Raw genomic sequence first — 12747 nt, forward strand, 5'->3', positions numbered from 1 at the left:
ATCGTTAGGTTCATTAGTGATTCTAAATTGGCCATAGGTGTGCACGTGAGTGTGAATGGTTGTCTGCCCCCCCCAGGACCCTTCACAGGACAAGCGGTTACAGAAGATGAATGAATGAATGAATGAATGTGTGCTGCCACCTATTGGCTAATTCTGGCAACATTCAGCAGAGTGAGTGTGATAATGATGATTTAGTTGATATCTTCACACAAAATTCATACACTGAAGAAAAACAGTTTTATTATAATCTATAATAGTCGTATAGTATTGTTTGTAAAAGAATACCTATCGATTGGTCTATTTTTAGTATTAATTTAAACTCATGAACACACACACAGAAATTATTACAGTAAATAACACATGTAAACAATAAAAAACCCTGAGAAGCTTTATACAATAAGTGTTTTTTGTCATGTTACTGGAGAATGAATCTTGTACAGTACCAGTCAAAGGTTTGGACACACCTTCTCATGTCATGGTTTTCCTTTATTTTATTAATTGTGAAGACATCAAAACTGTGAAGGAACTAAATTATTTTATAAACAAAGATTGGCATTTTCTCAATCAGCTTCATGAGGTAGTCACCTGTAATGGCTTTCAGTTGACAGATGTGACTTGTCAAGATTGATTTGGGTAATTTCTTGCCTTCTTATTTTTGACACCATCAGTCAACAACGCCTCACTGTGAGGAACCAAGTGGACTGCAGTCATTGCTGACACTACTGTATATTTTTTACACAGCATTATATCTACATATCTTCGTCTGTTTCTATGTGACAAAGCAACGGGACACCGAATTTCCCACGGGATAAATAAAGCATCTATCTATCTATCTATCTATCTATCTATCTATCTATCTATCTATCTATCAGCCTCAGAAAATTAACAGCACCTCAGAGAGAGCAGAGGCTACATAAATGCTTCACAGCTCAACATCAACTGTTTAGAGGAGACTGCGTGAATCAGGCCTTCATGGTTGAATTGCTGCAAAAAATCCACTGCTAAGGAAGAACTACAAGAAGAAGAATATCACTGAATGGGCCAAGAAACACAGGGAGTGGACATTATAAGGTGTGTCCAAATGTTTTTCTGGCACTGTATATGTTTCCTTTCAGTGAGTCAGGTATGTGCAAACGTGAGGTATTGTCATCTCATGTCAGAGGCTTGTTTACCTCACTCCACCCTCTCTTTCTTGACAGTCACCTTCCCTTTCTTGTGGCTTGCTGACTTCTTCACAGTTTCATTTGATTCACGTTTTATCTTGGTTTTCTTACACACCGATATTCTTTCCCCTTCCTCTTCTTTCTTCGGCTGCTTCATTTGTGGCTTTTCTTTGAGGCTTTGGAACTTCTTGAGGTCGGCACAGAACAACACCTGAAACAGAGAGACCCGATCTGTGGTGACCAGTGGAGCGACTGAAAGACACAGACGGACAGTTACAGACAGCACTCACCGACTGAGCCCAACCAGCATAAGGTCCCCACAGCTTTCTAAAGAAGTTCCCTGTGTAGATTAGATTGGACATTGTGTTAATAATTTAAGAAGAGCATTAACCGCTGTTCACAATTACCGACCACATAAATGACTAAGCAGGTCTTTGAACACTCACCAATATCTGTGTAAAGTCTGTCCGTGATGCTCTTTTGTCCATTGCCAGCAGCATATTGATAGTCACGCTTAGCAATCTGCCATACGTGTGTGTCGACGGGTACGGCCTCTAGCTTATCCAGGGACATCAGACACACACAGTCTGCCACCTACGAGATGACACAAAGCCTTGATTACATGCTGCTGTCGGCGTTTCACTGTGTCATGTCCCCATAAATATCAGTTAGCCGTGAGAGTCTTTTTTCCCCCGTTGTACCTTCTTTCCAACGCCAGGGAGCGTACGCAGCGCATCATGGGCCTCCAGATAGGGAACTCTGCGCAAACCTTCGAGCCACTGCAGCCCATGGGTGTCCAGAATCTGCTTCGCACTTTGCTGCAGAAAGCGAGCCCTGTATCCGAAACCGAGGTCCCTGAGACACGCCTCTACGCTGCTGTCTGCCAGTTCACGATGGAGAAAATGCAAGAACAATTTTTTTGTCGTTAAAACATGTACTATAAATATAAATATTCCTGTCATGAAATCTTCAAATAGCTGGTGGAAATAACTCACTTTATTATTTAAATGCTGTGGTTAAAATGGTTAAAAGCAAGTATATGGCTGAATGAAAAAATAATAATCATAATCTGAAGCAAGACTTTTGTCGACTATCAACTCTGCACGGCCTCTGGAGATGTTGTTGACAACGTTATAAACTGTGGCAAAAGTTTAAAGTACCTGCAAGTGCAGACAGGGATGGAAAGTCATGGTAAGAGGTTTGATCCAGCTGGCACAGCGGGGCACCCAGAGCCTGACACAGTCTCTCCACCATGCCCTGAATACGGGAGATGTGGTTGTTGGAGGTGCAGATGAAGGAAAACAGGCATTCAGTTGGGTCCTGACGCAGCATTCGCACACCTGGAGAAAAAAACATTTTACTCAGCATACTTAATGCAACAAAAAACATCTGAATAATGATTTGCTGTGTAAGTAAGTACAAACAAACACACTGACCAGTGAAAATGTCTGCAATGCACTTGAAGTGGCTGTCTGCTGCTCCCCATTCCCTGTACAGATCCCCCAGCTTCACATCCAGCTGGAAGTAACCTCTCAGGATCTCTTCTTCCACATCACGGTTCTGTGCTGAAGAAACAGCCAGTGGCTCCTCTTCCTCCTTCTTCACAACCCCTTTGAATCTCTTCGTTGCCTTGTCTTCTTCCGGCAGAGAAATGCCAGCTCTCCTTTTCCTATCACCTCCATCTCTCTGATTTTTGTAAACGTGGTACCACAGAGTGTCATCTGTTTGGGTCAGAGTCCACACTCGCCCTCCAATCACTCCAGTCCAGTGTCCCTCTGCAGTTTCTCTCCAGCTGTGGGATGAGATGTGTGTTAATGCAACTTCACAGAGGATGACCTAAACTGTACCACGATGGGTGACTTGGTGAATGAGCCTACCGGAAGGACTGTCCACAAGCAAGAGTGAGATCCAGACGCAGCTCTGACTTGGCACAAGCCATAGATCTCCACATTTTAGTCCCAGCAGAAAGCACCGCATGCTTGGCCATATTTATTGACGCTAATAATTTCCCTATTGTTGTTAACTATTAACCGACGACAGAGCCCAGTATTATAAAACAGCTCTTACAGTAATGCGGCGTATATAATACAAAAAATTGAGTTTTTTTTACGGCGAGCTACATTGTTCAGTTCACGTTTACAGCAGCTAGCTCAGTAACTTTCGCGGAGTTGCTTTAGGTAAGTTGACATTCATTTTGATGGACAACAAAAATCTTACACGGCGTTAGGAAAACGCGCATATTTCAGGAGTAAAGTTCTCGAAAAGTGCAAATTTGACGTAATAGTAACTTAAGGTGTACTCCAGTATAAATAAGGAGTGATTAATGTTATAATCTAATATCAATTGTCAAAAATGATTGAAACGTCAATCTGATGCAACATTACCGGTAGTAGCCATTCTGTAAATGTTGTCAACACAACTGCTGATTGGTTCTTCTGTTCATAGTGGGCGGTAACCTTGGTCAATCTCATTCGTGATTGGTCAATCCGATCAGTGCCCTCAGCGTGCTATTTGTTAATACAGCTGTACCTCATTCTTTTACAGGAAGTCGCCTCTTGCCCCTTCTCTGAGGAAGAAAGTCGAGTACGGCGGCGGCGTGGCTGTTTGGTTGGGACTGATCCGGTGAATACGGTGGACTAATGGCGGATACGTTGACACTTTTCACTTCCATTGGGCTCAGTGAGCAGAAAGCGAAAGAAACACTGAAAAATGAAGCGCTGAGCTCAGCCCTGAAGGAGGCAATTACTCAGGTACGACCCAGCCCATATGGAGAAACTCAGCTGCCCGGTAGGGACAGCTGTGAAATGTGGCTGTCATTCACTCATGCAGCTTACTTGTTGTTTCCACTTTTCTTTTCCCATCAGTTTAAACGTGTTGCAGTAACAGGTTCAGATGCACCGTAGTAGCTCACTACTTCTCATAACTATACTATGTATTCCGGTTTAGTCATTATGCTTCTACGTGCCTTTGGTAGTTCATAAACCCTCCTCCAAGAATCAGCACAGTCTTTACCCACGTTTTGAAGGAGAAAACGAGTAATTCTGGTATTTTCTTATTGGTTTTAACAGGCCCAGCGTGTCCATGGATCGTCAGGAATGGACAAAGCCATGGGTACACTGCTGTACAGTATGACATCTCGCCTTAAAGACACCAAACGCCTGGCATTTCTTTCAGACAGCATTGCTCAGCGCAAAATCTGCACAGAGCTGCAGCTCGCAGGTAATTTATGACATCTTTGGCACGTGTGTGAGTCAGAATAACCTGAAAAGTTTGAAGGCTGGAATGCATTTCTGCAAAATGCAATGATGCATTGGGACGTAGTAATTATTTTTCAGGTATGCTAAATAGTATTGTTATGTGTAGTATTCTTATCTACACTATATGGACGCTCTTAATCAAATTAAAGTATGCTTGATGCAAACTCGTTTTAACACATTTACAAAATAAACATAATATTCAGTGTGAAAGAGATCCTGAAAAACACACCTAACGTTGAAGGAGACATGAATGATTGGATAAAAATGACTTCTGTCGTCGTTTTCAGCTAAGTTTCTTCCCCATGTTTCTCTGCAGCTGCTTTGGACTTTGTCAAAAGTCATCCTCAGGACCCCATCAACCAGAAGGAGTTCGACGAAGCATGTGGAGTGGGCGTTGTCATAACACCGGAGCAGATTGAGGATGCAGTAAGTGCTTGTTCTTACACTGACCAAAACCAGGTCTGTATACAAGCTTTACTGTCTGTGGTGTGTTCAGTGACTGTGGAATGTGCCTCAGGTGGAGTCTGTGATCAAGAAGCACAAGGAGCAGCTGCTAGCGGAACGGTACCGCTTCAACATGGGGCTGCTGATGGGTATGGTCTCACAGTTGTTTAGTTACATTTTACGTCAGCCATTAAAGCCCAACAGACAAACTGAATGTCTCACTTTTTGTCTGTTGAAGGTGAAGCACGTGCGGCCCTTAAATGGGCTGATGGAAAGGTGATCAAAAATGAGGTGGACATGCAGGTATGATAATTACTAGTATGTCTGCTGTTGTGATTTAATATTTCATCGCATAACGTAATGATGAGCTCTGGCTTTGGTTTTAAAGGTTCTACACCTCTTGGGGCCCAAAACTGAGGCTGACCTGGAGAAGAAACCTAAGGTAGGACGTCTTATTCACAGAAACGGTTTCAACAGTTCTGTTCCTTTAAGCGCACCGCAATCTCAAGGTTTTAATTAACTTGGCCACTAATATCTGATTATTTTGCAGCCACAGAAAGTTAAAGTTGCAGAGAATGACGCAAAGGTGAAGAAAGAGGAGGTGGCTGTGAACGGTAAGCAGCAGGCCGGAATTAATTTAACAGTTTGTTAAATTCACTCCTTTTAATCATTGTTTATTGTTTGTTTAGGTAACGGGACGTCTGGGGAGGGAAAGTCCCTAATGGAGCAGCTCAGAGGAGAGGCGCTGAAGTTCCATAAAACAGGTGAGGGGGGGAAAAAATAAAATACCTGGAGCCGGTTGCACCAACTGGACGTACACGCTGTCATAAGGCTGGGTGTAAAATGTGCTTTTAGCCTTGCGTAGAATTAAAGTCTGTTGCACCATCTTGATGTAGTGCACTAAATCTTAGACCTAGACCCAGTCAGAAGCAGGTTAAGAAGAAAAGTCCTGACTGGTTTTCACGGTGGAACTAAAAAAATGTGAATATGGGTCTACCTTGGGCGCACACATCATGAGGGAGCGCGCTGGGCGACAGTGCATGTACTTGGAGTTCAGTAATGTTTCTTGTTTCACAATCAGCATAGTTTTACTTCACTCTGCTCATCAGTCAATTAAGTTAATCTATTTCTTGGCCATGGCAGCTGTCACCGCCCTAGCATCTGCCGGTGTGGACGTGCATCTTCTACGCTGCGCCTTGTTCGTAGTTCTAGATGGAGCATGAGGTGTAAATATTTATCACAAGCTGAGTCCAATGTTGGGCTTACACCCAACATTTTTATGTCCAGCTCGTGCATCTGGCCCCTGAGCAATCAGATGAAATTACATCGTGTTGCAGTTAAAGGGATTTACATTTGCCTTCTTTTATCTTTGCCGTCACACAGGAGAGAATTACACAACTGAAGGCTATGTGGTCACGCCGAACACGATGAACTTGCTCAAAAAACACCTGGAGATCACCGGTGGACAGGTATGGAATTATCATTTGCGACCCTACTAACTTTTTGAGGTGAATTTAAAAGCGGCCACCTGTACTGATGTCTTTCTATCTTTATTCCTTTAGATACGTACCCGTTTTCCTCCTGAGCCCAACGGCATCCTTCACATCGGACATGCCAAAGCCATCAACTTCAATTTTGGTTATGCGAAGGTATGACTGGTTTTGTCCCGGTACTAAGAGGTTTAATCGTCTCATGTGCAGCTGTTGTCTCTAAACCTTGTCTCTTTCTGCAGGCAAACGATGGAATTTGTTTCTTGCGGTACGATGACACAAATCCAGAGAAGGAGGAGGAGAAATATTTCACTGCCATCAAGGACATGGTGGAGTGGCTGGGTGAGTTTGATCAACCCATGTCTGATGAAGTATTATCGGGTACTTTCTACATTTAGTTCATCTTTAGTTTCTTATCACTATCTCTGCGTTCCACAGGCTACAAACCTTATGCCATCACACACGCCTCTGACAACTTTCAGCAACTCTACGATCTCGCTGTGGAACTTATCCGCAGGTGAGTGAAGGGTATGCAACACGTTTTGGGAAATGTGTGGACAGGTGATTAATTTCTTCATCTGCCTTCAGGGGTCATGCGTACGTGTGCCATCAGAAGGGCGAGGAGCTGAAGGGCCATAACGTTCCTCCGTCGCCGTGGAGAGACCGACCCGTCGAGGAGTCGCTGGTGTTGTTTGAGAGGATGAAGAGGGGCCTGTTCGCAGAGGGAGAGGCCACGCTCAGGATGAAGATGGTCATGGAGGATGGGAAGATGGACCCTGTGGCGTACCGAATCAAATACACAGCTCATCATCGGACAGGAGACAAATGGTATGAAAAGATGAACATTTAAATATCTTTGCAGATCTTTCTCACAACATGACTTACGCTTTCTCCACTTAACCTTTCTCTGCAGGTGCATCTACCCCACTTATGACTACACCCACTGTCTGTGTGACTCAATTGAAAATATTACACACTCACTGTGTACCAAGGAGTTCCAGGCTAGGTAAACACGTATTCTTTAATCTGTAGTAGCTTAGCTTCATCTTAAGCTTTGTTGCAGACGTATGGTGTCGATGTTAACCTTTATTTTCTTGTGGTTGTGTCTCAGGCGTTCATCGTATTACTGGCTGTGTAATGCTCTGGATGTGTACTGCCCTGTTCAGTGGGAATATGGCCGCTTGAACCTCACCTACACTGTTGTGTCCAAGAGGAAAATCATCAAATTGGTTGAGACTGGTGTTTGCAGGTATAAATTGCATTCCATTTTATTTCTAAATATGGTTTGTCAGAGTTAATATCTTGACTTAATTCAAACCGTATATGTTCTTCAGTGTGATTTGCTGTCTTCATTCTTCACACACCATTTAATACAAGTGTTGTACATATGTTCTCTAATTACAGAGACTGGGACGATCCCAGACTCTTCACTTTGACTGCACTGAGGAGAAGAGGTTTCCCCCCAGAGGCAATCAACAACTTCTGTGCTCGGGTGAGACGACTGGACGGATGAATGAACTGTTGGGTGGAGCAACGTGCAGTTACATTCACAAGCACTGTGCTCTTGCATAATAATACATCTCTTGCAGGTGGGAGTTACAGTTTCCCAGACGACAACAGAGCCCCACCTACTGGAGTCATGTGTGAGGGACGTGCTGAACGACACGGCACCTCGAGCCATGGCCGTGCTGGAACCTCTCAAAGTCACCATAACCAACCTCAAGAACGCATCGGTGTGTACATTAAGAATACACGGATGTCGCGCACCGTAGTGCTTCTTGAAAACTTGTTAAATTGTTATTTTTTTTCGTGACACTTGAACTAAAGAGTGCTAATTTACTCCACTGTATTCCACCTCTTCTCTCGCAGTCAAAAGTACAAGTACCGGACTTCCCTGCCAACGAGGCCAAGGGCAGCCACGCAGTTCCATTTACACAAACGATCTTCATTGAACAGAGCGACTTCAGAGAGGTTAGAGAGGACAAAGCCAAAATAAATACCCTTCACAGTATACATAGCAGTGTATCTTGGTGCAATTTTTGGATTGTGGACAGACGATAATAAAGGACACTTCTCCTTTTCCAGGTGATGGAGAAGGGCTACAAACGTCTGACCCCAGAACAGCCTGTAGGCCTGAGGCATGCTGGGTATGTCATCTCCGTCCAGAAGGTCATTAAGGTAAGACTTCTTCATCTTAAAGACAAATCAGTTTGGTAAATGGTTAATATACTTTACTATTGTAGTCGCTAGCAGAGCATAATTCAAATCTGTGTGTGTGTGCTTAGATGTCAGCAAAACTGACTCAGTTGTACTAGAGCTAATACTCTTAATGTAATATAAACAGGATTTCTTGCTAATTTACCCTTGCAGTAGTGTTTGCTTCCTGCTCCATGTTTCATCTTGGTAAAGTACTATTTCCTTCCACTCTGTATCTCAGGACTCTCAGGGTAAAGTGGTGGAACTGAAGGTGACCTGCTGCAGCTCTGAGACTGCAGAGAAACCAAAAGCCTTCATCCACTGGGTCAGCCAGCCGTTGGTGTGTGAAGTGCGTCTCTATGAACGACTGTAAGTCACAGACGGTTGGTCATTCACAAAAAAACACCATCTGTAGAAAACTGACCTTACCAAAATGTCTGTGTCTTTGTAGCTTCCTGCACAAACATCCAGAGGATCCATCTGAAGTGCCAAATGGCTTCCTGAGTGACATCAACCCTGTGAGTACCCATAAATTCCTTCCATCTTTTTTTTTTCTTTCTGGATTATCTGGAATGACTGTTAAATGTCTTGTTTTTGTCATTTAGAATTCCCTGCAGGTGATCAGCAGTGCCTTAGTGGATACCTCAGTCAAGGGAGCAAAAGCTCTGGACAAGTTCCAGTTTGAAAGAGTTGGCTACTTCTCCGTGGACCCTGACAGCACCGCAGACAAGGTAAAGAAGGACAATTTTAAAACTTTGTTCTGTCTTCTTTGGATCTGGATTAAACCACTTTGTGGACTGAGAGCACGATATTTGACTTTAATCTTGTTTCACTGCAGCTCATCTTCAACAGAACAGTCACCCTCAAAGAAGACCCTGGGAAAATCTGATTGACTGGAGATCAAGCCGCACTTCCTTCTTCCTACGAGCCCACAGATACATGTCCCAATTGTTTGCATCACTTACTGTCCAACACCAGCAACAGCTCAGGCTGCAACTGAGTCAAATGATATTCTGACATACTTGTATGTCTATTTTTCTTAGCGGCAGTTCTCATGCATTGATCGATCTCTCTGAAACCGGGAAATGGAATTCAGTTAATTAGCTGTTGGTTGTGATTTCTTCCCAAGAGATCAACAGGGTTAATAGTCCTTGAACCTTTTTTCCTACATCTGCTGCATTAGTATTCACATTATGTTTTCTTATGGTATGGGACATTATGTTGAACTTATGCAACTCTGATCATTGCTCAACAAAGATCTTGTGAGTAAATTTGACTCATTTACAGTGGCTACGCTGATGTTACACAGAGGAGATGCTCTCAAACGACTGATGGTTATTTCTAACAAAGGTGGTGGGTCACTGCCAAACACCATTTGTTTTTTAAGACTCTGGGTTCACTTGTGTCCTTTTGACAGAAGAAAATAAATACTATGTAAAAAAAAAAAAAAGTTCTCTTCATTAATGGTGTGAAATAGGGATGCACTAATGTCTTTATATGTCTTCATATGAAAACATGTAAGGATGTAAATATTCTCCATTTTTGATATTTTCACTTTTTTGATTTAACATTTTTTATCTTTTGTTTTTCTGACTTAGTGTAATCACAGATATTGACAGTAAATGTATACAAGTCAAGGACAGATATCACTTGTTGACAATATATATACAATATGTTCACAATATAGGTGTCAACGTGAAGTACCAGTGCAAGGAAAACTGATTTTAGTTTGAAAATGTCTACAATATTGAGTGTTGGTTGGATAACAGAATGACACCGGTTGTGTGTGAGGCTTTATGTTTATGTGACGTTTAGTTGGACGAGGGTCAGTGTGTCCAAGTGAGAAGGTGCTTATTTGTAAGTCCAAATCGACTGCAATTCTTTCTGCCCACCTCAGTGTCCAGGAGGCGTACAGGACCTTGAGAAATGACAAATTGCAACCAGTCTCCACAGAGTGAATGATACGCTGCAGTCTGTCTTTGTCCTTAGCAGTGTCCCAGGTGGTGAAGGAAGAAGTGAGGATGGCCTTGATGATGCTGGTGTAGAAGTGTCATTGTCTTTCGCAAATTTTCTAGCTGCAGCAGGAAGTACATTCTCTGTTGTGCCTACTTAATTAGAGAGCTGATGTTGAGGAAGCAGACCGACTCCATAAAGTCAACCGAGGAGTCGCACAAGATGGAGTGGGGCTGCGTTCCTCCTGAAGTCCATGACCATCTCCACTGTCTTTACTGCATTCACCTATAGGTTGTTCGAATCACACCAGGACACCGGATGGTCAGTCTCCCATCACTGGTGATTATGTCTCCAGCTTTGCAATGTCCCATTCCAGTTACTGCTCCTATAACAACCATCATCACTCTCCTGGCCTTGTATCCCTGACTCCTGCCTACAGCAGATACTCAGATTTTAACATGTAATGAAGCCCACCTCATACACACACACACACAAACACACACACACACACACACACATCTCTTTGACAAGTTTAAGTGAGAGTCTATCAAACCCAGACAAGTGTTGTAAACCTCAGACTCATGTTCTGGTAGTTGGTGCAAGATGATAAATGATGCTTATAGGATTGATGGTGAGTAAATCAAAGCAATACGTTCAGTGTGTTTCAAGAGTCTGACATCAGAACTAGTATATATGTTCTCAGTGTCGCTGTGACTGATTCAACCACACAAGGAAGAGGAAACCTGACAGTGAAGGAGTTTCTTTTCAGCTACTAACTGAGATTGCACTGCTTGGCCAGATGATGGCGCTATATGCTTTTTAGCTAAAGGCTGCTTACTCAAACAGATTTTCACTGGATCAAATCAAACTGAGGGCTTAGTACCAAGTGCTCATTCTTTTTTTCAGTTATCAGAGATTGATTAGAGGTCTTATTTGCATCCAAATTACTCTCAATTCTGTTTTCTGTCAGATTTCTTTTCAGTAAGTCTGTGATGACAACAATGTTGTTACTACCCCAGTAAGGCTAACGTAAGTGTTTAATAAACCTTGTTTCTGTATTAATGTTTCTTTTGCTGAGCAGCCGTGAACATATATTATGAACATTTAAATTATAATCATGAGGAAACAGCTGATGAGTTATTTGCTTGTTACTACTAAATGAGTAACCATGGTTACAGCTCACTCACCTTTGGGAACCGTCAGTCCAGACTTTGGCGGGTTGAGAGAAACGTCACTTTTCTGGGACACGTTCAAGACGAAATGTTCTGAGGAGGAAGTGTGTCGGTGTTACAACATACCAGCGGCCTCGAAGAGCCGTCTCTGCAAGATCCTGTCACCGTTAGAGGGCAGATCACAGCGGTAATTCTCAGGGTCTTCAGCTGTGATTCTGAAGTCTGACTTGTCCTTCTCCGGGAGCGTCTTTGTTTCACTGAAACCGTCCTGCAAACTGCTGATACTGAAACTCCGGACCCTCAAGGCTGTTTATTATTTCATACAGAGCCTTGAGAGGCTTTAACTGAAGGAACAGATCATGTTGGTGAGAGACATGCCAGTGTTGGTGTGACTGTCACTTTCACCACAAACATCCTGTTAAACACTAAAAGACTTTTTAACACAGTTTACTTATGATGTAATCTTTATCAATCTCTGCCTTCACTCTCTGCTGCAGCATGTCTGTCTCTCTCATCCAAGTGAGGGACCTGACATTAGCCAACATTGATGTAGTCAGCATACATATACGAGGCCTTTGACAAACAAAAACTATTTGTCACTACATGGCTTGTCCCATCAATCTCTCACATAGATAACAATACATTAGCTCTATCCTTCAAATAGCTGGAAAACAACTGAAAGTAGCCCTTGAAATGTACAGTGCACACATAGCTAGCTAGCTAACTAGCTAGATACTTTATTTATCCCGAGGGAAATATGTAGAGAGATGTTATTTGCTAAATCTTTTTAGATGAGGCATGAATACATTTCAAGAGTTATGGAGACATTTAGCTTACAAGCTTTGCTAACAAGATTTTCAGCTACTGCTGTACGTGGTGCATCTCCAGAGATTCCTGTAGCAGGTCCCAAAGCACCTCCAGCAACTTCTGAAGAGCATGCTGGAGAAATTCCTGCATGGGCTGCCATGAGGCCTTCGACGGGGACGTATATGGCCCTGATGGACATGAGACCTAAAATCCAACCTTCATATAGGATGGACACGAGATCTAAAGTCAAACCTTCCACACGGCC

General features: G+C 42.9%; 2 protein-coding genes across 2 annotated transcripts; one reads left to right on the forward strand and one right to left on the reverse strand.

Annotated features, from left to right (window-relative positions):
* Positions 1 to 220: 220 nt before the first annotated feature.
* Positions 221 to 3696, reverse strand: ogg1 (8-oxoguanine DNA glycosylase). The gene is made up of 7 exons (XM_084553161.1): positions 3041 to 3696; positions 2600 to 2955; positions 2324 to 2503; positions 1865 to 2043; positions 1610 to 1757; positions 1454 to 1503; positions 221 to 1374 (listed from the first exon to the last, which is right to left on the reverse strand). Exons 1-7 carry the CDS (start codon positions 3148 to 3150, stop codon positions 1174 to 1176), a joined length of 1224 nt encoding a protein of 407 aa, XP_084409287.1. The 5' UTR covers positions 3151 to 3696; the 3' UTR covers positions 221 to 1173.
* Positions 3697 to 3708: 12 nt separating this feature from the next.
* Positions 3709 to 9985, forward strand: qars1 (glutaminyl-tRNA synthetase 1). Its single transcript, XM_084553157.1, has 23 exons — positions 3709 to 3913; positions 4232 to 4382; positions 4737 to 4846; positions 4938 to 5013; positions 5103 to 5167; positions 5253 to 5306; positions 5415 to 5478; positions 5554 to 5628; positions 6248 to 6333; positions 6427 to 6513; positions 6597 to 6696; positions 6793 to 6871; positions 6943 to 7182; positions 7268 to 7360; positions 7466 to 7603; positions 7759 to 7846; positions 7944 to 8087; positions 8224 to 8325; positions 8440 to 8532; positions 8792 to 8919; positions 9002 to 9068; positions 9156 to 9281; positions 9389 to 9985. Exons 1-23 carry the CDS (start codon positions 3803 to 3805, stop codon positions 9437 to 9439), a joined length of 2328 nt encoding a protein of 775 aa, XP_084409283.1. The 5' UTR covers positions 3709 to 3802; the 3' UTR covers positions 9440 to 9985.
* The last annotated feature ends 2762 nt before the right edge of the window (positions 9986 to 12747 follow it).

The sequence above is a fragment of the Chelon labrosus genome (assembly GCF_963514085.1).
Source record: "Chelon labrosus genome assembly, chromosome: 10".
NCBI lineage: Eukaryota > Metazoa > Chordata > Actinopteri > Mugiliformes > Mugilidae > Chelon > Chelon labrosus.

Coding starts and splice junctions, on each gene's coding strand:
- ogg1 (XM_084553161.1), bottom strand. CDS start 3,150: ATGGCCAAGCATGCGGTGCTTTCTGCTGGGACTAAAATGTGGAGATCT. Junction 2,956..3,040: donor GCTTGTGGACAGTCCTTCCG/GTAGGCTCATTC, acceptor CTCATCCCACAG/CTGGAGAGAAACTGCAGAGG. Junction 2,504..2,599: donor CATTGCAGACATTTTCACTG/GTCAGTGTGTTT, acceptor TTTTTTCTCCAG/GTGTGCGAATGCTGCGTCAG.
- qars1 (XM_084553157.1), top strand. CDS start 3,803: ATGGCGGATACGTTGACACTTTTCACTTCCATTGGGCTCAGTGAGCAG. Junction 7,604..7,758: donor GTTGAGACTGGTGTTTGCAG/GTATAAATTGCA, acceptor CTCTAATTACAG/AGACTGGGACGATCCCAGAC. Junction 9,282..9,388: donor CTGACAGCACCGCAGACAAG/GTAAAGAAGGAC, acceptor GTTTCACTGCAG/CTCATCTTCAACAGAACAGT.